The 26532-nt window shown below is 37.5% G+C and overlaps 3 protein-coding genes across 20 annotated transcripts in view; 2 read left to right on the top strand and 1 right to left on the bottom strand.

The window, feature by feature from the left end:
• The window catches only part of rdgA (retinal degeneration A), a 118892-nt gene that overhangs the window by 48990 nt on the left and 43370 nt on the right, over window positions 1-26532 (bottom strand). The gene's annotated exons all lie outside the window — the stretch shown is intronic.
• Window positions 6413-12517, top strand: LOC110182110 (uncharacterized). The gene has a single exon (XM_086836271.1). The coding sequence runs from the start codon at window positions 9381-9383 to the stop codon at window positions 9897-9899; it is 519 nt and encodes a 172-aa protein (XP_086692397.1). The 5' UTR covers window positions 6413-9380; the 3' UTR covers window positions 9900-12517.
• Window positions 20471-23230, top strand: LOC110182109 (farnesol dehydrogenase). The gene is made up of 2 exons (XM_020950116.2): window positions 20471-22509; window positions 22562-23230. Exons 1-2 carry the CDS (start codon window positions 21937-21939, stop codon window positions 22736-22738), a joined length of 750 nt encoding a protein of 249 aa, XP_020805775.1. The 5' UTR covers window positions 20471-21936; the 3' UTR covers window positions 22739-23230.

Here is a 26532-nt window from a genome sequence, read left to right as displayed (position 1 = left end):
TCTTTCCTAAAAATAAATTCGCGTGGCCTTTCGGCACCCCACTGACCTGACACTTTTGACACTCCAATGAAATGGTATTTGGATTCTGTTGTATGTGCGAGGGACAGGATGCCATGCCACCCCACCCCACCCAACGCCCCCAATACCAAGTGACCTTGGGAATAGTCAGCCTGCCCATGACAGCCTCTCGAATCGAATCGAATGGAATCGAACAGAATCGAGGGGAATCGAATGAACGGCATTAGCCAGAGCAACCGGAATCAAGGGACAGTATTTGATATCCACTTGCAATTATGTCACAACACACACATACACAGTGACAGGCCACAGCTCGTTGGCTTTTCCAGAGTTCGGGCATAATGGGATAATGCCATAATGCTACTCTCCAGATCGCACCGAGGTGCTAAGGCAGCATCAGAGCCGCTCACAGGCCCCAAAAGTCAATATACGGGGACCGGGAAATTAGGGCATTTAACATGCCACTGATAAAAAAGCAACACAAAAAAATTGAAATAGTCGATGCACAAAGAGAGCAAACAAGGCCAAAGTACGTTAAATACTTGGCTCAATGGGGGATTGAGTTGGTTAAAGCGAAGCTAATGATACCCTACAAAAGATATTTATTATAAAAAGGGTAAATTTATATTTTAAGCTGCAAAAATCCCACTAAAAAGCTAGCTACTTGAAATGGTTGATTAACTTTAAATTGAATTAAACTTTCAACACCTAATTAACTAATTATTTGACATCATTTAACTCATTTCTAAACATTTTTCTCTTATGTTTTAACCAAAATAATTATTTAAAATATTAAAACCAAAAATACCTCAAAGAGTATGCATTAAAGCCCAGAGAATCGTCTAGTTTAAACAGCTCTTGAAACCACTTCTCCAACAAAACATGAATGGGTTACCTTTGAATGGTACACATATGAAAAAAAAACACACACACACACACAGTTCTCATCGAATCGAAACAAGGTGCTAAATATCTAGGCACATAACAACAAGCTTTAAGTTCCAAGATGATATATTCAAAGCAATGAAAATCATATTCCCCCCCAAGTATTTTAAGCAGTTAGACGCCTCGCGGTAATTTGAGGCTCGTTATGGGCCAGGTGTTAATCAATTTTTAAGCAGCTTCAACAACAAACAACAAGCAAGAAGTAAAAAAAAAAAAGAAAACAGGAATTAAGCCAAGAAATTTCCACTCCATCGAGTTCAGTTGCTCGTCAATTTTCAACTCGAGCGGTTCTTGATTTTGAATTTATTTTGCATTTTTTTTATATAAAGTGTCTGTGCGTTGTGACTGAGGAATAAAGATATATAGACTGAATATCCCTGCTATATATATATATAAAACAAAACTAATGAATTTGGCAAGATGTCGGAATAGCTGAGAGCACAGAGAATCGAGTGTTTTTATCGATCCAAAAATGTGAATATTTTTATAAAAGCGGCTATGCCTCATCTAGTCAATTGCATTACTTTGGCTTCTACAAAGCGGGATCAGAAGAATATATCTATAATATATAAAGAAGGCTGCTGTAAATATTTTCCCAAGTTCATTACTATTTAACTATATTATATGTTGAATTTTATTAAAGCAAAACGGTTTATTAGAGCCTTGCAACTCTCTAACTTTCCTTATTAATTTAGGTTTTCTAGTAACTAATATTGGGTTTGTTCTTTGCCTTTGTTTTTTGCTCATTAGGTTGTGTAATTAAGCCAGGACTCACTCAGGCTCAGAATGCATATTAGTTTGCATTACAAGATGAATTTCAAGGATTTTAAGCTGGGATTGCGAGAAAAGTTTTTTTGTGTCAGAACAAAAAAAAACGACTGCAGTTTATTGTGATTTATCTATTGCAAAAGATCCAGCAACAGGCTTCTCTAACTTTTTCCATTAACACACACAAAAGGATACACCCGGACAAGCGGCACATATATCCTGGATATGCGACTGAGATAATGAGTACTCGACATGAGATTTAGTTGCCAGAAGTTGGGCTCAACCGAAGCCTAGAACTTAAGCCATGTTGGACACATAATTCCAGTGTTGGCACTAATTAGCCCGAGTCAGCCTCAATGAGGATAAGTTTGTATAATGTGTAAATATATAAATTATTCAAAAATTATGAAGCAAGAAAATATACTATCTAGGAATTTAGTCAAATAAATTATGCAATTTAAAAGCATCTATCTATGATATATATTTCCCTAAATGGCAGACATAAAATTTCACCAACACACACGAGACCATGTCCTTGGTCACACGGGTTTAGCATTTCAATTTCGGGGGCAAACAAGACGGGTCCATTGATACCCAATCAGATCCCTGGTATCTGATTAACTTGTCCCGAAAACAGAATGGCAGCAAACACTTTCCACGTGCTCTCCCCTTTCCCCATTCTGCATTCTCCTTTCCGTAACAATAACATCAGGCTGGCCACAGAGCATCCTTACATCCCCACATCCTGGGATGACAACTACCAGTACAGCCGGACGAAAGGCAAACAACAATTAAGCGCATAAACTGGGGGATAATCCTGCCAGGGGGCGTATAACTAAAGGACCAAGGACCAAGGACCAAGGAGCAGGGTGTAGGAACAGGAACAAGCAGGAAAAGTCTCCCGTGGCAGGAGGGAAAACAATTTCCATAAACATAAACAAAACCGTTTGAAGCGGCATAATCAAGTCCAACATCGAAGTTGGCCAGACACAATCTAATTGCAAATTATGTTGCACAGTGTACATTTGAGGTCAAGATAAGAAAATACAGGGTATTCTTGGGAAGCTATATAGAGGTTTCTAAATTCTTTATATTTAAAATATATATTTTAAAGAAATATCTAAGCAACCATTTTCAAACAAAATAAAGTTGAACTTCTTCTTTATTTTAGAATACTTTAATTACCTTTGTCTACAATTTACTTTCTCCTAATTTAGATACTACAATTTTATCCCCAATTGTAACCTATACACTGTTGGAAAAACTTTGTCCGGCTCTACGGGAAATTGATCGGCATTATTCAATGGGATTTATGTATGCACAGGCCCCCGAGTGGCCGAAAAAGAGAAACAAAAAAAAACTTTTATTTATTTACAATTTGTTGCCATTTGTTTCAGAGTTGGCCAACTTTGGCCAATGTCCCACGCTGACAGTGGCTGCAAAAAGTTAGCTGACTAAACACTAAACACGCCGCAAATTTATGCCGCTCAAGTTGGCGGCGGAAACTTTTCAGTTTCCATACCATTTCGCTTTCGCTATTCCGTGGATGCTGTTTCCGCTGCCATGCCATGTATTTTCTCCGTTTTTCCCTTTATTTATTTTCAGCACTTGAATAAATATATCAGTCACACACACATGGGTGAGAGTGTCCTTGCGAAACAAGAAGCAACAGGCGGAATGAATCATGGGTGACACACGAGTGCCGCAATTGAGTTGTAATTCATTTGCGAATGGCTGCAAGGATATGCTGCTGAATGGCAAATAATTCCTGCCGGCCAGGATCATCAATTTCAGGGATTCTCTCAAGGGGCCACAGGTGGCGATTGGGATTTCATCCAGCAGCAGCCGGAGCACCAGCTAAGCAGGTGAGTTATGCGAGGCATAAATTATTCACAATTTATTTTTGTGGCCGCCGTTCAGTAATTTGCACTTCATTTTCCAGATCGAAAATGGTGATTTTGCTCCTTCTTTTTAAGGTAATGAAACTAGTGTTATTATCAGGGGAAAATAGGATCTTAAAACTTTACACGCCCTTACTCCAAGACTAAACCCGGCACTGAACAATCATTAAAAATGTAATGCTTAATTACTTGCTTTAAAATTCATCCAATTCCGCAATAAATTACCCATATATAGTATAACATACATATAAATGCCACTGCAAGAATTGTTAACTGAATAATTGATTTATGACCAATGGCCATAACAATATATATGGCTCGCATATGCAGCCGCTGTGGGGAATGGGCTCTTAATGGACAGAATGATGAAGTATTCCAATTCCGGAGGAGCCTTGTTTTCCCCACATGGAATTGGCCATTCTGGCGTTATTAATTCTCCGCTTGGAAAATTACCTGGGCCACATGGTTCGTGATGCAGGCTGTCAGCAAATCGGTGAAGAGAATTGGTTGAAAATTGTGCTCTAAATTCGGTTTATGGTCAGCCATTCCATTTCCCGTCCGAAACATTTAATGTGCAACGCACGAAAGTATGCAATATTCATGGCGAGCAGCATTAAGAGCTTCCGAGGGTTCAGAGTGTGTGTTTGCGAGTGTATGTGCCAGTGTGTAATAATTATATAATGAATTAATAAACATAACGCACAAAACGACAAGTGAATGAACCCCAGAAAAAAAATTAAAGAGACCTTTGGAAAAACACACACGCACACACACACACACAGCAGGGAAAGACCCACCACCCACTTTGACAATTGCATTTTTAATTCGTTTCAATTATTCATGGCTGCCATTCGCAGGCAGAAAGCAATGCAAACACTCGGCAAACCGACTATTTGTAATTATATTCCCGAGAATGTGAGTCTGAAAGCCACGTCTCTTTTTTTTTAAACGAAATCAATTGTTGATCGGCGGTTATTTCTCATTATGTTTTGTGTTCGAAATTCAATAGGGGAGTGAGACTGTTTCTGATTTCCTTACAAAATAATTAAAGTACATGTAATATATAATAATATATTAATATTTGCTCAATTTCGAAGTCCTAAATAAGCCCAACTGTCTTTAGAAATTATTCAAGCTTGGGTGAATTCTACTTGATGCTTATTAAAATATGTTTTAAATTGAAAACGGATTACTTTCAATTGACCTCTTTTACTTTTCTTTGAAATATAGTCGAGTTAAAAGTCAACTATCACTTGGCATTATTTCTGCTTGATTTATTACATTTTTTGACAGGTTTGTTAATGAATAAATAGCAAAATAAATTAATACTGAGCAAAATATATGTCCGAATGAGTTCTGTATATGTTTTTTTCCATGAAAAATCTGATAAATAAGTTGACATTCATTATTTTCCACTTGACCTGCATTTAATATAATGTAATATAAACAGATTAACTATCAAAGAATATTATGTTTTCTCGAATCAATTATTTCTTTTGGCATTTTGTTAATACGTTTTCGGAGGAATGCATTGCAGATGTAATTAATATATATTATTAATTTGAATTTTTGTGTTATCAAGTTGTCATAGTTACATAGTTAAGAAATATTTCAAAATAAAGAATTTGCTCTCCTATTAAATTTTATTAAATAATTTACTTAATATTTATTATAATGTTTCATTTATTTAACTGATTTAAGACTGCCTTCTCACAAACTCTTTGCTGGACTTAACTCCTTAGCTTTTGGCTTTTGAAATCTGGCTAGAGTCATAAATTTTGCCAGCACACACACACATGTACATCTGCACACACACACACACACACCTGGACTGCTGGCCATGGCCGACTGATTCCGTTAATGCTGCGGGCCTGAAGCACTTGTTCTACGGCTAATTAAAGTCACGGCCAGACCCGTTTGGTCCCTGGGCTGTCCTGTCGGTGGCATCGTTTCCGCTTCGTCCTGCTGCCCCGTTGCAATTAATTCCAACATAAATTTGCACTTTCCGGCTAGTTCTATGTGTGTGTGTGTGTGTGTGTGTGTTAGTATGTGTTTTCCCCAGTCACCTCATATCAGGGATTGGCCATATTCGTAGAGCAATGCCTGCTGACCTTGGGCCTTTTCTTCATGCCATTCCATTTTGTTCGTAACGTAAGGATGGGCTCTTCCGCTTTTGTTTCATTACCACATTCCTAACAAAGGACTTTGGTTTGGAATTATTTTAAAACTCAAACTAAAACGATTCTTTTTCCTAAGACAATCCAGCTTGAATATATGTTGTTTATAATTTCTATGATATTTCTTAATTACTTCAAGACTCGCCCCAATGTGCCGCTGTTGCGGCTCCAATTTGTCACAAAACAACGAAAAAAGTCACAAAAATACAGGAAAGAAATCATATTGCCCAGACTAGAATGTATCCTGTAACTTAAAACAACATTTAAGGAGAAGTTTCTTTGACAATAGAATTAATTAACGTAGAAAACGTTACTGTTTCTTTTATTTTCTTTTCTGTTTTTATATTTCTAAAGTTTCAAGATGCTGAATGATCGCTTCCCGAAAAATACCCTGTATTCCTTCTAAACAAAAAAGAGAAAAAAAGAAGAGAAACGTACAAAGGACTCGGTAATTTAATGGCCACGTGCATGACAGTCCTTTGGACTTGAATATTTTTTTGCGCACTACATCAAAGTCCATCCGTAGAGTCCCGGGGTGATTAAATGAAATTTACGAGTACACTCCACTCACTTGGGGGGCCCCCAGGAGTTTTGGTTTGGGGTTTTATTTTGCATACACATAGGTCCTGGGTCCTGTCAGAGATTGATGAGTTGTATTTTGTCTTTGCCGCGGTCAAGGGAATTTCAGCGGCAGTGGCTGGCCTACGTGGCGTATGCGTAATAATTGCAATGCAAGCGAATTAGATGGGGAAATTCCACTGATTAATTAATACCTCCCTCTGTGACTTGTTATTTACGATATTTTCAATATCTCCACAGATATTAAAAGGCAAAAAAAAAAGTTTTGAAATGGTCCTAGCATCGAATTCATCATAAACCCACCCAACTATTAATTTGTACTATTAAACACAATATATACTAGACCAGAGTCCTTGTTTCCAAATGGATTAGCATACATTTAGGGACCACAACATGGACAGCAAGAGCATCCGAGATGGTGATACTGATGGCTGTCGATGCCTGTCGAGGCGATGTTATTCAAAATCCAATAATAAGCCCAACAATTATGCAGGACAGGCAATAAAGTGCCAAGCAGTGTTGCCGCACACAAAACACAGGACTAAATGTGATGGGATAGTCCGAAACTACAACTGACAGCTAACCACGAGAAGGGGAAATGGTACGACAGGATGCCAGCAGGAAGAAGGACGAAGGACGAGAAACGAGGGACTCATGTTTATGAGCTGCAATGGCGAGGCGTTGACAGCTTTTGGTCAGGACGTTGCTGGTGCCTCTGGGGGCCTTCCTTGCCTTGCTCCATCCAACCTCCTTCTTATCTATTTTTTTTTTTAGTGATCCTGTATATTTGTTGTGCTTTTTTACGAGTGTACACTACATATATGTATATGCTCGCATGTGCATGTTGTTTTTTACGACAAGCAGCCATTTTTATTGCAAGTGTCGGGGGGCCTCGTCTGAGGTTATTAAAGTTTCAGCCAGCCGAGCATTTGGTGTGAAGTCGCATGGCATAGAGATGGAGCTCGGGGAGGATGCACTGCATCCACGATTCGCCGCCCACTCGTTATTTTATTGCTGAAAAGTGCAATCATAAAACGTTCAAGGATCCTTTCCGCCCCACACTCAATGCAAGGCGGCGATAAGAGAAAAAACAAGGCGAGAAAACGAGACTCGGGCACGGAGAGAAAATTTGGTAGAGTTTCACAAGGATATCAATGATATATATGTTATAAGATGAATAGATTTTTATGTTGCACTTTGTTTATAGTTTCTTTAAAATACCATAAATATATTACTGTGATTTCTGATGTCACAACTCTTAACTAAAATTAATATTCTGACCAACAGCAATAGTATTTCAATTCCTGCTTTTGATCCTTACTCAAATAAATCATAAAATTTAAACTCTCTTTTTACTGTGCACTACAAAAACCACTTGAAATGAGATAAATATAGAGCGAAAAAGACCTGGGATCTGATGTTATTTTTCCCCAATGAGTGAACACATTAAGGTTTCCCATTTTCATAGCCGCAAAACGAACTTCGCCAGTGAAAACTCTTCGAAATGGCTTTGTGCATTTGAAATGCGAAAGGAGCTCAGAATATTTGCAGAACCCCTTGGCCACAGGGGGGAAAAAGACACCATCGAGGAGAAAAACAAAATACCAATCGACCAACTAAAAGCCCATAAAAGCCTATTGACACAAATCAAAAGACACAAATAACGAAAAAAAAAAAAAAGTAAAATAGACACAGTCTGGGAGAAGGGAAAGGAACAAAAAGCCGGCGGCCAAAACAAGGGATATCCTGGTAGATAAATTTTACACTCCTAAATGGCTTTTGTGGGCCATTTCCAGTAACCTCGAACGATGTTCTGGACCATCGAGTACACAGAGGAGAGAAGGAACTCGGTTTACCGAGCTTAGGCAAGGCTTTAAGCTGAGTTAATTAACTTGAAAAATCGTACAAATAAATGTATAAATTCCATGCCTCTCAAAACTAAATACGGAAAACAAAAAGAAAAGCGAATGGAAATATATACTGAAACCAAAGTAGAGGAATAAGTTTTCCCTGTCAGCCGTCAAATCGAATTCAAAGTTGATGCGATGATGCGATGTGCGGTGAAAATGGCTGGGAAATGTGTGTGTGCGGAAGGAAAGCCGATGTCAGGCAAATATTTGCTGGGAAATAACTGAAAATGTAAATATGAAAATTGAATCGCCGCGGAAAGCAAAGTGAAGGAGTAGGAGTTGGAATCTGGGACAAAGAAAAGTGCCAATGCAAGGGAGCCTGTAGCTGGCTATGTGAGATGTGTGGCAAGGAGTGGCTTTCTCATCCATTGTTCAAGCCACACCGATGCCACTCTCAGTTGCAATGCAAATAAACCGGAAGCGGAAGCGGATCAGGAATGGGAACGAGCACAAGCACGAGCATGTGGCAGCATGAAAACTGTAACGGAAAGCGGACTCAGATGGTGGAAATATCCGATAGGGAAAGTCAGGCTACACGTGGCATGGCCACCTGCGAGAATGCAATTAGCTGGGCAAACAATACAAACTTTTAACCAGAAAAACACGATGTAACAATTTACCAGCAGCGTGGACCCCAAAAAACCCTAAACAAACACAGAGACCCCCAAGTGCTTTGATAGGCAGTGGGTTTCAGGGCTGTTATCCGAAACCTAAGCATGGAGAGCCTGAAACTTTAAACTACATTTAATGTCTGTGCGCACATAATTCGAGCAACTATGCTTTTGTAAATTAGAGAGAGCAATTAAAGCCAAATTATGGGTAGAGGTGGTGGAGGTAAAGGTACTAGCTTGATCCAATTGAGGTGTGACAAATCACCCAATCAGCAAATCATTAGTCGATTTGACTACGCAGTCAGAACTCAGTTGCTCATTAGTTCACCGACAGTCATGGGCTTCTATAGGAATCTGTTGGGCTTTATAACGCTCTTTGGATTTCTACAATTAACCCAGCAGGTATATATATACCTCTATAACTACATTTAACTATTACTATATATATTCTGATCTTTTTAGCACTGCTATATGATGAAACTGCTGGGTCTTAGGTCTTGGGACACTCCCGCCTATGGCCTCAAGATAAATCTCTTTGAGAAGAACAACTCCATGTCTTCGGTGACTACGGTGCGTCAGGATGTGGCTATACCTCTGTGGCATCTTGTTCTCCTCCAGCATCCGCGAAAGCGGAACTCTGGATCGTCATCTTCGCGAACGGAATTGCCACGAACTCTGTACAATGCCACCACAAAGACCTGTGACTTTTGGAAGTACATACGTCATGTATCCGCCTGGAATAATGTGGCCAAGTTGATGCTTTCGAAGGGGGCCAGCAATATGAGTTTGGCTTGTCCCCTGAAACAGGGCGTATACGTGATGAACCGGATTCAGGTGCCACCGGAAACGGCCATTTTGAAGTTTATGTATCATCCCAATACGGTCTATACACTGGAAGGCACTGTATTCGGTTTGAATCCCAAAGATAGAGTTACCAAGAAGGCTTTGTGCCACTATGAAGTTAATGCCACTATCTTTAAGTCGTGTTAGGAGAGGGGAAATCCCTCACTAAACAAGTTTTTTTTGTCTTTTTTTTAATATATATATTAAACTTGAATGTTGGTTTGAAGTTTCCATAATGTTTATCTAATATATATTACAGTTTGATCTGCTGAGAGTTTTTGGGAATTTATGTAAACTATAATTATTAAAGCTCTTGCAGTTAAAGGAAACTTGTTAATTAATTATTTATGGCAGCTATCCCTTTTCGGTCTTAATTTATTGGATAATTTTCTGATATTTATGGCAAGAATCTAAGATACAAATATATATATTTATATATATAGTAAAGATAAACTGCAACAATTCCCTTTCTTGGTCGCGGAATGATGCCGGTTTCCATTGTCAGAAAGAAAAAAAGGGAGAGAGAGTCTCGTTTCTGGCCAGGATTGAGGTTGCAACTGGGGTTAATGGTGGTCTTGGCCACGTGCGTGTCGCACGTCAGCAAAAGATTTTTAATTAAGTGCGAAATAAAAATGAAAAGGAAAACTGTATACCATGCACACCGTGCACTGCACACGCAGTTGTACTTACATACACACACCTGGACAAGGAAAGGGGACCCCCCGTGGACTGGGCTGTAACCGCAAATCAGCAGAAACGGAGACACAAAAGTCGGCCAATTCGTTTGAAATTCAGTCAGGGAATGGTGGTGGAAAGCAAGTTACAGGAAAAAACGTACACTTCTTCATTAGCATTTGAGGCAAATTAAAAGGTTACACAGCACATGGAACATATTTCCAGAGAGAAGCTAATGAAAACCCTAAAAATAGAACCTTTAAGACTAAAACTAAGTCGTTAAAATAAAGCTTTAACCCCTTAAAGAAGTATTAATTTTGAATGCGAATTTTATGGTGAGTGTAAATTTATATAAACGTGGAGAATCAGTGGCTATTTGAAGTCAGCTGAAGCTGCCAAATATGAGACTTTATATAAATATTTATCAATAAAAATTGTTTATTCAAATTTGAGTTAAATAATTAAAAAGCAGTGAAGGAATCGTTTCCGACCCTATAAATCATATATATTCTTGATCAGTATTAAAAAGCTGAATCGATGTTGCAATGTTTGGGAGAAAAAAAAAATTTGCCATTTTCCCAAATTTTATAAGGGGTAACATTGTTAAAATTGTCAAACAAAAAAAATATTGAAAAATTTTGAATTTTATAAATTTTTAAATTAAGTTTGCAAATTTGTTAACCTAATAAAAACTAGCATATGACAGCATTTGGGTTTAAAATTAATCCTTTTTTGGCGGAGTTATGACTTTTTAAACTTTGATTTGTCGAAATAATTGTCATATAAAAATATTAATAAATATTGATTAAAAGAATGTGAATATTTTTAGCATAATTATTTTCTATTGTCGATCCGATCCTTAATTCTTTTGCAAGCTGCAAGGGTATATAAGCTTTGGTGTGCCGAAATCGGTTTCCATTTTTGTTTTCATTTTGTTTCTGGCATTCATAGTCCGAAAAATTACGTATACGCACTGTTATATTTGTACCCTTGCAGGGACTTTAAATTTCAGTCAGAAGCCTAAAATTTAGTAAAGGAGTCATTTCCAACCCTATAAATCATATATATTCTTGATCAGCATCCACAGACGAATCGATCTAGACATGTTGTGGGAGAAACAAATTTTTGACAATTTTTTGCAAAATTTTATAAAAATGTAAACAATATTGAAAAAAATTGAATTCTTTTAAATATTAAATTAAGTATGTAGATTTGTTAGCCTTTTAAAAAGTTGCACAGAAATGCTTACCGAATTGAGAATAATAATATTTTTACCAAGTTATGAGATTTTTAAGATTTGATTTTTCAGTAAAAATTATGAAAACGTTAGGACCCTTATTTTTCATTTTTCTGCCAATATTTTGTTATTTATCAATTAAGATTTTATGTAGAACTGTAATATATATGACTTTTATGAAGTAGTCTAATTTTGGCAGTCATAAGCTCTCAAAAAAATATGGAACAATATGAATATGCTTTATGCAATTATAAAAACCAATATCAAACTCTTTAAACCATCAAAATAAAAAATAAATACTATGTTGAGCCAAATGAGTAACATTTCCATCGACAAATCACTTAATTTCCTTTTCGAATTTCCCCTCTTTTAAAAATTTAATTTCCAATTTGGCGAGCAAGCAAAGCAATAATATTTATTCGGGCAGCGATCGGTAGGTGGGAAACGGTCACAAAATTGCGGCAATCATATTTCTGCGGTCTGAACTCGGCACTCGGAGGCAGGACTTGCATTTACATTTTTGCATTTTGCATTTTGCATGACCGCACGCACTCGGAAAATGGAAAATTCATATCGGTTGGCCGTCGTGCGTTCCACATTCGCAGCAAATTTCGGCCTGAATTCATAATCAATTTTCGGTAGGCAACTGCCAAATAATTTTCAGGTGGCAAATTCCACTCCAAGAGGAGATATTTTTTTGCTAGAGAAAAAGGAAGGAAATAAATATTCGAGTTACCGCAAGATATATCCTGGGCTTCCTTTCATTTGCTGTTTCTTTTCTAACCAAAAACAATTGGGTTGAAAATAAACAGCGCGGGACACGAACCTCAAGTGAACTGGCAAGCTAACTGACTGACTAACTGACTGACTAACTGACTCCCAGGTGGGACCAGCACCAGGACAAGGACCAGGACCAGGACTGAGATCAGGACTTGGGCTGGGACCCCGCCTTTTACCTTTATAGCCCACCGGCTACGCCTTGGGGAGAAGGAGTCCCCCCAGCAATTGGCATAAAATATGCGACGCTTGCATGCCAGTGACTTATTATTAAAACATAAAATTTGCATGCAAGCCGCAGAGCTAAAGCGACCTAACCTATATAATAAATATATATTTATATAAGGAACATATATATATATATGATATAAACATTTAAAACAGCTGCGGTGGAAATGACAGGGCACAAAAGATATAGATATAAGGCACTCTGTTTAATTTACAAATAAAGAATAATCTTGTTACTTTACTTTATTAATAATGTAATAATGTAATTATAATAAAAATTATACCATTAATATAACTATAAAGATTTGAAAATTATATTTCCTTTCAGCTGTAAATACTTTTGGATACCTTTAGATAATTTTTGATATTTTACCTTTAGATACATTTAGATACTTTCAGAAACTTAAAGACACAATTTCTCCCAGAGATCTCTCTCTTTCAAAGCACTATAATTTTGACTGCCACTGTTGGGTTACTCCCAACACAGAATAAGAAATCCTCAACCAAGATATATATATATATATATATATATATATAAATACGTGCCTGTTTGTACATTTATGTGGCGTTTGGCAATTTGAACTCGTGAATTATGCACAGAGCGGGAAAAAGACAATGGCCGTAGCAAAAGCGGGGAAAAAGCCCAAACAATGGGGACTTCCCCCGGGGGCCTGTGCCTTCGAGGGAGGGGGAAAGCACGCATTAGACAAATTTGGCCAGTTTATTTACTGGCAACAGTTTGGAGACAGTCACACAGATGCTAACACTCAGTGGATTGGATCGGATTTTCTGGTGGTTACTTAATGAAGTTCAGTGTTGATAAATGTTAAGAAATCCCAAAGTTAAATATTAAATCTCATGTATAAAAAAATAAAAATATGGTAAAATGCAATAAAATAAATACAACTAAGACTGTTCTTCAAAGCCATGAGTCTGAGTTGCTAGAGTTGTTACAAATATTTCTCAATTTTCTTTTTAAAACCCACAAAACCAGGTAAAATTCTGAATGCAAGTTCAACAGTTAATTGAATTACCTTTGACAATTAACCCCTACACCACCCACACGCATTTTTAAGCCCAATTCAAAATGACTTTTGGCATTTATTCACTGGACAAAGTTCAGTCCGAAATGTATTTTCGAAAATTCCCCTTACGATGAACGACAAGTGAGGTTAATTATGAAGCTGAATCCAAAATCCGGTGAACGAACGAACGAAAATCATCAGAAGTCAGGTGCCATGGCAACCGCAAAGAGCTTCTACCAATTACAGCCTAGCCAAAGTACAGAGCGAAAAAGGGAATGGGAAATTCAAAGTGAATTACAATCCAATGTCAGAGTCTAACTATAAGCAAGGATTCCAGATAGCTCTAGAGAAATTAAGAAAGAACTTTAAATTGCAACGAGCAGTGAGCTTACACACAGATAAAAATATATATATACCATATATAACATCGGCACTAACTGGAAACCGCAGGCAGAGTGCAGTTAAATGGAAACTGGGGCTCATACGCAGTTGTCACATCAATAACTTGCCGCCGGCTTAACATCCAATGTGCTCACTTTACGATTCTCATCAAGGCACAGAGAGAAAATAAGTTAAAAACTTTAAACTTAAAGCAGAAATTCTCAATATCAGGGATCAACTTAAGTTATTATAGCCCCAGGAAATTAAACTTTAGACTTAGCTCTATAGTTTTATAAGGCTTAAAGTCTCACTATGCCGCGCAGTTCCTTTCTTTGCCTCTAAGTTATTGCCATCGAAATAAGTTTAAAGGATATTTAGCCAGGTTGAGCTAATTCCCCGTCAAATGTCACCTGCCACCTGCCACATATCGCATTTTATCGCCCACAAAAATGGCAGTGACAGTAACTGATATATAAATATAAATATATATAAAATATATATGGTATATTGCAATAGCCTTGGACAGTGCCTAAAGCCAGACTGTATTTTTATTTCTTTACTCCTTACGCTTGCCCGATTTTATTTTTAATTATCCGGTGAATGCCGCAGAGATGAATTCCATGAAATGGCAAACAAAAATGCAACTCACATATGGACTTATATATATATATTTCTATAGATATATATATATATATATATATATATATATAATATGCGCATTTTCTTTATAGTTTTAACCATATATATATATATATATATATGGTTAAAACTATAAAGAAAATGCGCATATTAAAAGTTCTTTGAACAGAAATAATATTAAAATAAGGCAGCCAAATGAGCGTGGAGAAAACAATCTATTGAAGGCCTTTGAGCTTAGCAGATTTCTGCTCAAAAGTTTATAGGTTTTCCAGGCAAAGTCTATATTAATTATTATTTTTATTTAATTGCATTCGAATATTGGTTCGAAAGTATATATTTTTCAGATAAATTGCAAGATGTGCAAAACTCAACAGCAGCTGACATGCGATGCTGACCCAATAAGTTTTTCAGATTCTTCCTAAATATACACGAAAAATACTTTGATATTTAACTGAAATCTTTGGCTTAGAATCTTTAAATATTTATAGGTTATAGGCTATGAATCACAGGACACACTGAATTATTCTCTTTGCTAGCTCCCTTTTGGTAGCTGAAACTTCATGCTAATTATAATCATTAAGATTTCCCTAAGCACATCCTATAACCAGGACACCCGTCCACGCCCCCAAAATTTGATGGGCAGTCCGTTGGCTTAAATCTGTCGCTGGGGGATTTATGTCGCAAACACAGCCAAATGAAGCAACTGAAACCCTTTGACTGTCTCTCTATCTCTGGTCTTTTTGGGCCAATTAATTGTGCATCTAACCGGTGGCCATTGAAGGAACAAAGGCAGGACCCAGGACTCGTGTCCAGCGTCTGCGTGTGTGTGTGTCCTTTCCGGGGATTTGCCTAATTGGAGTTACAGATACATAATCGGACATATGTACATCTGGCGCCCACCTAGACATCATTTGGCTTCCTAATGATATCCTGCCCTATGTGGAGGAGGTAATGAGTAGAATATATCTGTCATATTTTTGGGAGTATTTCCTAGGTGTTTTAGAGGTTTAAAACTCAACTAAATAATTAAATTTTAAATGTGCCAGTAGGAAATTCGTTGCCTATATTGATTTTATTGATATTAGGAAGTTTTAAGCTGACTCTGATTATATTTAAATAAAGTTTCAAGAGGTTTTAACTCTCTATAAGCTATAAATAAAAGTATAAATATATATAATATCAGGCTGATTGCCAGTTAATTACGAAGAAACTATATATAAATGATGTGTAACCTCGTCTTGTTAATATTCCTTACACACGTAAGTATGTACATTTACCTTCTGTTTCTATTCTATTCATTCTAATGAACTATAGGCCTTGAATTCCGTTTTAGCACCTTACCCGGAAGCTTGACCTGTGGCTAACTATTGCGGATTCAATTCGCTTGACAAGTGAAAAACAGAACAACTCACTCCTCCTCCTTAACCGTCCTTCCTTCCTCCCTTCTTTCTTTTTTTGTTTGCCATTTCCTTTCTGGGCATTTTCTGGTAATTAGAGTATCGTGTTTCGAAACAAAAAAAACCCCCCCACACACACAGAGCTAGCGGAAGTTGCTAGCCAACGAAATGGCAAAAACCCGGCAACGGTGGCGGATGAGTAACGTGTTGCTTAATTACACGCATTACCAAATATCACACATACGCCATGTGGCCCCGCCAAGGGGAACTCTTGAAATAAAGCAGAGAAAACGAATAAAAATGAAATATGCTTTAATTTCAAGGGTTTATGGTACCCTTTAACAGGGAGATGTATAGAAAAAAGGTTGAAAATCTAAATAAATTGCTTTAATTTGTATTATGTCTTTGTCATTTTTTTTATTGGTGGAAAAAAGCAAATCACAATCCGCTGGGAGATTGTATTGAAACAAAAGCTAATGCCTTCGTAAGTCCAATGTGTGTTTAAATGCACGGCGGAACCCACTCTGGGCTGCCTTAATAAATCATCAAAGTAATGCTTAGCTGGTATTTTTTTTTTACACAGCACTTGCTCATGGCACTCCCTGCCCCGGGGTGGTGCTTTTAGCTAAATATCTCCAGGCCCAGCCTCGAGAGTCCTGGCCAAGTCGATAACCCTAAATGGCCGACTGAGTGCAAGGAGCACCAAGCCCGACTTGGTACTTAGTACTTAGTGCTTAGTGCTTACTAGTGCAGGCGGCAATGGCGAGTCACGGCAATATTCAGATTACACGATACCAGCCGCTGACACGCCCACTTTCCCGAGTATTCCCCAAAGGCGCAGGGGCTGCCTCAGAAGGGGATCCCTCAGCACGTTTCACGTTAATGGCCCCAGCAAAGGGAAAAGCTACAAAAAAAATATACACATAGCAGGAAAAACCAGAAAGAAAACAACAAGAAAAACAAGTAGCAAGAAAAAAAAGGTGAGGAGTCCTCAAGAGAGAGTGGGTGAGAGAGAGGGGGTAAAGAAAAGCCGGCACAAAATAATTGTTTTCCGTTGAGCAATAATTTTCTATACTCTCCTCCTTTTGCCCCCAATAAAGAGCCTGTCAGTGGGCGTGGCCGTGCCTTATTTTTGGCCCAGTAAATTGAGTTAAGTGTAAAAATAAAAAAAAAATGTAAAAACAAAATGCAAAAGCCAAGCCCAAGCTGACAGGCAAAACTGGGTGAAAATGAGGAAAATTGCAAAGAAAAAAAATGCAGAGCGGAAGTGGAACATTTGCCTGCTTGTCCACATTAAACAAGGAATGGGTTAATTAAGCCAACTAATCTTAATGATTTGTGGTGCTTTAGTTCAAGGTGCTAGAAGGAACTAAGAGCGGAATTTCAGAATTAACTGTTTTTTACAAGTTATACCCGTTGGTTTTCTAGCCATTGGTTTTCTAACCTTCTCTACAGCATTTTATTTATATTTAAATTTATATGCATCGAATTGTTATTCAGAGTTTAAAAACAAAACTTAAAGTCTATAATAAGTTAGTTTGAAGGTCTTAAGTTCCGATTATTAAATAGGATTTACTAAGAATTTGTAAGGAATTTTGAATATCTTAAGTAAATATTAACTTATAAATATTCTACACATATATTTGATCAAAATTTATATTTTTCGTACCACAAATTCCTTGCCTTATTCAAAGCATTCTCGTAATTAAACATCTATAATTATATCTACTTTTTCTATTAGTGTCTTTATGGCAGGATAACGTATATCATGATGTAATTTTAATGCCCCCATGGATCTTGGCGGTCATTATTTGTTAACTTCCCTCCTTGGCTGTTTTTCCCAACATTTTTCGTGCCCCCCATCCCGCAAAGCACACATTAATGAGGCCACAAAATGAGCTCTTAAATGACCAACAAAAGGAGGAAAAACCAGGCTGAGAAATACAAGAACAAAAAAAGAAAGGAAAATTGTTAGGCACTGAAAACATTGTTGCGGCAATTGTCTTGTGTCTTGTGAGTAGATTTTCCTGTTATTGTTTGGCCTTTACTTTACTTCACTTTACTTTGCCTTGCCTTGCTTACATTCATTACACACACAAAAGGGTGGTGGTGGTGATGGTGGGGTGGCTTTTCCATTTTTCCCACGAAAATGCGAGGAGTGAATAGAGGAAAGCGCAGAAAGCAGAAGGACATTGTTGCATCCTGGAGCGGAGCATGAAGCTCGTCTCATTCAGCGTTAATTTTATGGATCCTGTTCAACTTAAGGAGACCATAAATCTCTGCCAAGTCTCTAAATTAGAGATGGATTTGGATTTCTAAATATAGAAGTAAATTTTATATATTTCATAATAATTTCCTGGCATAAAATTACCTTTTTTGGCTAGCTAAAACATATTTTTCACGACTCACTTGACTCACCTCTAGCAACACTTTTCCTACATAGTACACGAATGCCTAAAGGAAAACTGCGCTCTCTGCTTTCACCTTTTGTGTGGGAACAACAGCGGTGCAAAACAAAAAAAAATTAAGAACATTTTAAAGCGCAACGCCAAACTCCTTTTAAGAACAAGAATTATTATGCTAGTGGCCTTCATTTCCACAAAGTGAGAGAAAGAGAGAGGAGGAGAGTTTTCCGCTGGCCGCTGTCCGTTTTCCGATCCCATTTGGAAGCTATTACAGGCAAGAAGGAAGCGCGGTCTTTCATTCCAAAGTTTTTCCCATGAAACGGAAGCCAGAGAATAAGTTTCGTTGGCAGAGACCAGGAAGGCGGACGGGGAAACATTTTCCAAGTGGGGGAAAAAGGCTTGTGGTCAAGGGATTTGTTTGGCCAAAGGTTTGACTTTGATTTTGGTTTGATTCCCTAAGCAGTTTTATGGCCAAAAACAAGTCATGTATAAAACGGGGCAAGTTCAAGGGGACTTAAAGACCTATTTAAGAACTTTGAAAATGTCAAGGATAACACAGTCACACATGTTGAAGCTGGATTATATGTAAGCAACTTTCCCAAATTAAATGCTATTAATAAGAGAAAGTACAATTTAATATTAAAAATGTTGAGATATATGCCCACCTACACACCCACCTTAAAATGTTAAGAAAATAAATTCAGAAAATATAGAAAATACGAAAGGGGAAAAGCCAGAGCAGACATTTTGGTTTCCTTAGGAATTTAATAAATATGGCCAGGACAAGTATTTGTTAATGAAAATTGCTCAGGGATAATTCGAACCCTTTTTTCTCTCCGAGATTCTGGCAGGGAAAAGCCACAGAGTTGTGCAAATAAATATGAAAATAGTTCGCTTTGCCCTTTCTCATAAACAAGATATTTAAAATAATATGTTTGTTAGTGTAAACATTTATTTTCCATTTAAATCTGTTGTTATTTCAATGATATTTATATTGACAGAATCGTACAGCACCGTGGGTGTCCAAATGAAGTTCATTCAATTTGTCGGCTCATCCAGGGATATGTAAAATTATTTTCGTCCTTTTTTCCGCCTTTTTGTTTCGGCTTTTTTTAATCTAGACTTTTATGCTGTTCATTTTGCAACTGTCAATTCGCATATCCGACAGGGAACATATAGATATATAAATATATGTGTGTTAACTTGACGATTTGTGATGGATTCTTGGAAATAAATTAAAACATTCCAACGAGGCTTTTACAGAGTGAAATAACATTGAGTTGCATTCATTTTATATATGTCTTTGTTAAATATTTAACAAAATAAATACTTATTTAAGGCAAATAAAACCAAGAGTCTCCTTAAGTAATTTGTTACAATTTTTGCACACTTTAAAAATCTGCACTTAATGAGCTGAGAAAATACACTCTTCACTTAACGATTGGCACGTACACGATTTAAATTGGAAAATCTGCCAAAGAGAGAACAAAGAAATGGGGGAAAAAGCGTTGGAAATCCAAACAAATCACTTTGCATCAATTTAATGCTGCAACGTGTCATCAAAAAATTTATTGATGAGTCCCGGTCATCAGGTCGCGAAACGTTTAATCAGATTGTTTTGCGAGAAAGCAATTTGTACATGGGAGTTTTCCCCACCTCGCATTTCCCCCTATCCATTTTCCACTAACCAATATATAGCCATAGTTTGTTTCCGTCCATCGTTTGCACGCGTAATTGCCGGATAAAGTGGCGATTTGATGGTTCCGATTTGATCGGCACTTGCAACACCATGTTGCAACTGGGATGCATTGCCTCCTGGGATATATCCCATATAGATGGGATGGATATATCCTTTTGTTGCCTTATTGTTGCCATTTAAGCATCTCTTGAGTGTTACGAGCGGCCATAAAAATGGTTGCCAAGACGAAGGAAATATATATGTCAAGCGTGGGTCCTTGGGGCGATAAAGCGGAAACCGGGGGGAAAACTGTAGGAAAACTGGGGGGAAAACTGGCAAAGGCAGACTCACACATGCATAGAGAAAAGCATGTAGGTGGCCATAACTTGAGGCGCCAGTTAACTGCATTGCGTGTTGGCCTTTTTTTTAATGGCTCCTCTCAAATGCATGGTGAGGTCGCAGCTACCCTTAAATCGTTTGAAAAACTATCCTTAAACGAACGGATCCAGAAAAATTCATATGATTTCCTTATTCCGTATAGTTATTAAATATAATTATTTATAAATATGAAACAGTCAAGAAACATGTGTCACAAAGTTGTTAAAAACGAAAACACTACTGGAAATTGGTAGGTTATTAAAACCAGACCAAAATCAGAAAGGGAGGCCGAAATCAAATTTTAAAAAACTCATAACTAAGCCAAAAAAGCATTGATTTCAGTTTGGAAAGCTGTCCCATGTTAATTTTTGTTAGTGTAACAAATCTGCACACTCAATATAGAACTTAAAAAAAATAAAAATTTTGATAAATTTTTTGACATTTTTTTAACGATGCAACCCCTTATAAAATGTTGAAAAAATTTATAATTTTTTTTTTTTCACCGGAGATGGCAAGATCGATTCGGCTTTTGATGCTGATCAAGAATATATATGATTTATAGGGTCGGAAATGATTTCTTCTATGCGTTTTAAGCTTCTGACTAAAATTATATACCCTACAAGGGTAAAGTTCTGGCTTATATTATAAAATAAAGCTGCTTCTTAACAGCAAAAATATTCTTTAGAAATCAGAATCAAAGCTTAGAAATTTATTAAAGCCTTATTAAATGCCTCAATATCTAGCTTTAAGCTGGAGAAACTATCATATAGTCATCCCTTTTTCTAAATTAATTGTCTGAATTAAAAACTGATTAAAGCAACTTTGTGGTCTAGGTCTAGGGCTATCTGGAATCACTGATAATCAGTGGTTATCAGGGGTTCTCCACGGAGGTCGATAAGGTTGGCAAACAAATAATCCAGACAAAATAACATCTGTTGTGCCATCCGATCGGATGGTCTGTTCAAAGGGAGCAAAGTATACCAAAAGACACGTCATGAAAACAGCCAAGAAAAAGTCAAGAACCTAAAGACACTACACTTGAAAAAAATAAATAATTAAATAAAACACAATATATTATGAAACATATAAGTATTAAATAAGCTTTTAAAAATCACCTTGGAAAAAGAAGACTTGGGTCTCTCTTAACTCTTTGCTAATCTCTTTTCTATATCTAAATCTTTAGTTTATAAACCAATTTATTTCATTACTCAATATAAAGAGTATTAGCTCCAGTTTTCTCCCAGTGTCTCACAGAGAGAGCAAGCGAGAAAGAGAGACCCCCACCGAGATAAGACCCTGCTCAGCAATATAACCCAATCATTCCCAGCACACCCAACTCAGTGGCTCATCATCTCTTTGCCGGAATGGATCGTTGGCAGAATCGCGTGGCCGTAATCAGTGGCGCCAGCTCTGGCATTGGAGCAGCCTGTGCCCGTCTCCTCGTTGCCGCCGGCCTTCAGGTGGTGGGTCTGGCTCGTCGCACCGATCGCCTGGAGCAATTAAGGAAATCCCTGCCCGAGGAGCAGAGGAAACGCTTCCATCAGCACACTTGCGATGTGTCGAAGGAGGAGCAGGTGGACACTGCCTTCGAGTGGATCGAAAAGGAACTGGGTGGCGTCGATGTCTTGATCAATAATGCTGGCATTGTCCTTGGCGGTCAGCTGATCGATATGCCTACCAAGGATATTGGCAACATTCTGCAAACGAATCTCATGGGCAGCATCTATTGCACCAAATGGGCAGCCGGAAGCATGAGGCGTCGCCAGGTGGCAGGACACCTGTTCTTTGTGAACAGCACAGCTGGAGTGGCGGGTTATAAACCAGATCCAGCGGATGAGAGTCTAAATGCCTATACCCCAAGCAAGTTTGGTCTGACAGCTGTGCATGAGATTTGCCGGCAGGAGCTGATCCAAAAGGGTTCTAGGATCAAGACCACGGTAAGTGAATTTCACATTCTATATATTGAAATAATTAAACCAAATCTTTCAGAGCATCAATCCCGGCTGGGTGGCCACCGAAATAGTGCCCGACGAGACCAAGGCCAAACTGGGTGAGGTGATCCTGCAGGCTGAGGATGTGGCCCAGGCTGTGCTCTATGCTTTGGGAACCCCTCCTCATACCCAGGTGGAGCAGATAACGCTGAGGGCGGTGGGCGAGTACTACTGAGTGACCTTCTCCAGATATCGCTATGCTGATAAAACCAGCTCCCAGATTAGGCCATCGACACACAATAACAATCAAATGGAGGCGAACGACCTACAAACACACTCACACACACACAATCAAGACACAATTACACACAAACACCCCAAAGAAACACAGTGAGAAATAAGGGAAGAAGAAAGAAAATAGACTACAATTAAAACAAAAACGAAAGCAAACTTGTTTGTATTTTATAAAGCATTTAATAGTTATAGCTTCTTGATATTCTATTTAATTCTTTTACTATCTTTCTTCTCCATTTTTCTCACAGTGCATATACACACACACACTATACACACTCTTTCGGTTGACCACAAAATTGTTTGCTTTCACCTCGTTTCATTTTACTTTTATTGTTACTGTTACGATTATTTGTTCTGCGCTTTCTCCAGTCTCTCAAACCCACTTTTCCTTGCCCATAGCTAAATAAATAATTCAGTTTTATAAATTACTAAAGACCCTTGTCTAATCGATAGTATCGAATGGGTGGGAAAGAAATGGAAACAAGTATTTGCCTAGGAATGTTTAAAGATTCATCGACGGAGGCATTGTTAATGAGTTAGCGTTGGGTCCTGGCGATAAAGTCATCAAAACTGGATTGGGGGCACTTTATAAATATTCCAAAAGAGGGAAGAATATAATACCAAACTATTCATTTTTAAAGGTAAAGATATAGAAGATCCTTACATGTTTCTTTAATTTAATATTCAAAATACTAGTAACCTTAAATTTCACAAAAATTTAAGTTGAGTAATTCCTAGAGCTGGCTATCAATAATTTACCAAACTCCCTCAATTTTACAATAAAAGCATTTGTCAAGTACATTCACAGTCAAAATGAAATGTAAATATTAAATTTATAAACAATATAATAAAGAAATCTCCAACCTCAATCAGAAACTGAAACAGGAAATAACAAAGGTTTTAAAAAGGTTTAAAGTCTCTATGAACATTATTTAATATATATTTGTTGCGAAACTGTTTTGAGCCAACTTGTCACACTGACTTTAATTTGTATTTGCCAACCGTTTCCAGTTTATAAAGTGATTAAATTAAGTCACGAGTCAGCGAGTTTCCCCTCGGGGGGCATCGGGAATCGGCGAAAAAGTTTCGAGTTTATAAGCTTTTAGTTGTGGCCAAAATAGTTTTTGCACCAAAAAAGGCAACATTATTTGTTTGTGTGCCCAAAAGTTGTTCTTTGGAGCTGCCACATAATCATGGAAATGATTTCAAAATATATACATATATTAAAATATATATTTACGTTTTCTTTGTGGCAATTTCTGCCACTCGTTCTTTTTATTCTAAATATTACGTATACGCATATTACGTATACGCATATTACGATACGCATATTAAACGTATATGGATATTACGTATACGCATATTACGTATACGCATATAACGTATACGCATATAACGTATACGCATATTACGTATACGCATATCACGTATACGCATATTACGTATACGCATATTACGTATACGCATATTACTTATACGCAAATTACGTATACGCATATCATGTATAGACATATTACGTATACGCAAATCACATATACGCATATTAAACGTGTACGGATATTACGTATATGCATATTACGTATACGCATATTAAGTATACACAGTGTGGACTTGTAATTGCACTCGCTGTTGGATCCTTGAAAATTAAGGAACATTTTCAAAATTAGCAAAGAAAAGTTTTACAAGAAGGGAGAGGGAATGAGCTTAAGCCAAAAATGCGAGGCATCATCATCATTAACATCAGCTGAAGGGCATAAGGACACATATTATCTCGGCATCAGGATTTTATTTCATTTTCAGCAAACAGGACACAGGAAATTCTTTTCTTCTTTTTTTCGAATCAGCTTGTATTTCAGCGGAAAAATGTAAACTTTTCGTCGTTTTTTCTTTCTTTTTTGAGAAACCTTTTAATGACAGGCCATTCGAAAAGCAGACACACATATGTTAAGCTTCGAATTTATCAAAAGGGGAGCAAGGGGAGGAAAGTTAAGAAAGCATGAAGGATGCACGCGTAAAGGATAAAACACTTTTTCCCATTTAATTATTTAAGTTTTTTGGCCAACGAGTTGCACAAGTCATATGTTTTCCCGCTGTTTTCCGTTAAGTTTGTGGGAACTTGTTCTGAGATTTTTTGATGACAGTATGAGAGCTTCGCAGCATATACATTCTTATGACCAGATTTATTTTTATATATTTTCTTTAAAAATTAATTGATTATTTGTGAGCTTCCATTTTAACCAATTATATTACAAATAAACAGTTCTGAGTAGTTCAAAACAGAACTTTTAAGTCCCAGTAAAGGGTATTTCATACTTCGTCTAGAAGATGCGTCTGGCTTCCGCTTTGTGTTTTTGAAAACTTTCCGTGATGATATGTGAGAGAGTGCTGTGCCGGGTGTGTATTTGTATTCCCTTCTAGCCGCTCCTGGAACCTTCTAGGAGAAGCCAAGGATGCCTTTCGCCTGTCTGCCAGTTAGACAAGTTTTCCTTTGTTTGGCAGCCGTCTTCCTCCCCATCTTCACTCATTTCCGGCATTTTGTTTTAATTAAATTTATAACAAATGTCATATATATCGTTGAAAGTTTGCCACCAACCAGCAGCAGCCTGCATATAGCAGCTCTTTAAGCCCATGGCCAATGGAAAATAGTCTTCACAAACTATATAGACTCTCTGGATTAACTCAAATTTATGCCAAAGATGAGGGTCATTTGGAAAAGCCTTTAGGGGCCCAGACAAAACGGTAATAGGAAACTCACTTCAAACGCCAGCAAAGAGTTCATTTGAGTATAGTTTATTATTTGTAATAGAAACCAAGAGCAATTTATGGGATACATTATAATAATAATAAAAGGAAATTGAATGAATAATAAGAATGCTTATTTATTCACTTGTCTTTGCTTGAGATTTGTATCTCAAAGGGAATTATTATGGATCATTAAATGTATTATTTTATTTAACAAAATAAGGGGTTTTAATTACTTTCTCATACATTTCCTTATCAATTCATCAAATTTAACCTTAATCAAAGTTCTGTTAACAATATTTAAGACCTAAAATGCCTCTCTCTCTGGCCCAAAAACATTATGTCAAAGGGTAGCTTGGCTTATTTTGGAATTTGAATTTTCCAGCACAACAACAGTTTTCCCTTTTGCCCTAAAATGACAATATTTAAATTGAATTTAAGCTTGTACCAGAGGAGCGTACTTGTGTGTAATGAAAGCTTTCTGGCGAATATATGCTGGCTTAACCCGTTTAACTGAAATTCGTTATGGCCTGAAAACCCGGCCGGCCGAGGCTTGTTGGCCAAAAACCAGCCCACAACAATATGCAACATGGATGAGTGTGTGGGTATGAGTGTGTGTGTGTGTGTGGCATTTTTGATGACCTTGGGAGCTCTTTATTTTTTGCTACCTGCAGCTGTCTCCTGTGTGGAATCCTCCCTCCCCACTCGCCCCTGCTTTTCCCCATTGGCAGGAATTTTTGGTAGCATTTCCACAGAATGCTAGGCAGTAGCAGGTGCCTGTGGTTCCTCTTAGTTTTCCAGCAGCGGCAGGTTTTCCCTGCTATCGACATTTGCTTTATGACAAACCACCCACAATACACACAGGCACACACAACACAACACCCTTTCTACACACACACACACACACACACAGGCGGGGGGAGCCACTACTGTTTGCCTTCTGTTTGGGACAGTTGTGGCAAACATGTGATGATGACCTTTGAGCCCGAAAAA

This window comes from Drosophila serrata, unplaced genomic scaffold (genome assembly GCF_035046125.1).
Source record: "Drosophila serrata isolate PLE 108 unplaced genomic scaffold, ASM3504612v1 contig_276, whole genome shotgun sequence".
Lineage (NCBI taxonomy): Eukaryota > Metazoa > Arthropoda > Insecta > Diptera > Drosophilidae > Drosophila > Drosophila serrata.
This window is presented reverse-complemented; position numbering and strand designations above follow the sequence as displayed.

Bases quoted from the DNA above. Each gene is read 5' to 3' on its own strand.
- LOC110182110 (XM_086836271.1), top strand. From the start codon at position 9,381: ATGATGAAACTGCTGGGTCTTAGGTCTTGGGACACTCCCGCCTATGGC.
- LOC110182109 (XM_020950116.2), top strand. From the start codon at position 21,937: ATGGATCGTTGGCAGAATCGCGTGGCCGTAATCAGTGGCGCCAGCTCT. The intron at 22,510-22,561 runs GTAAGTGAATTT...CAAATCTTTCAG, and splicing joins GTTCTAGGATCAAGACCACG to AGCATCAATCCCGGCTGGGT.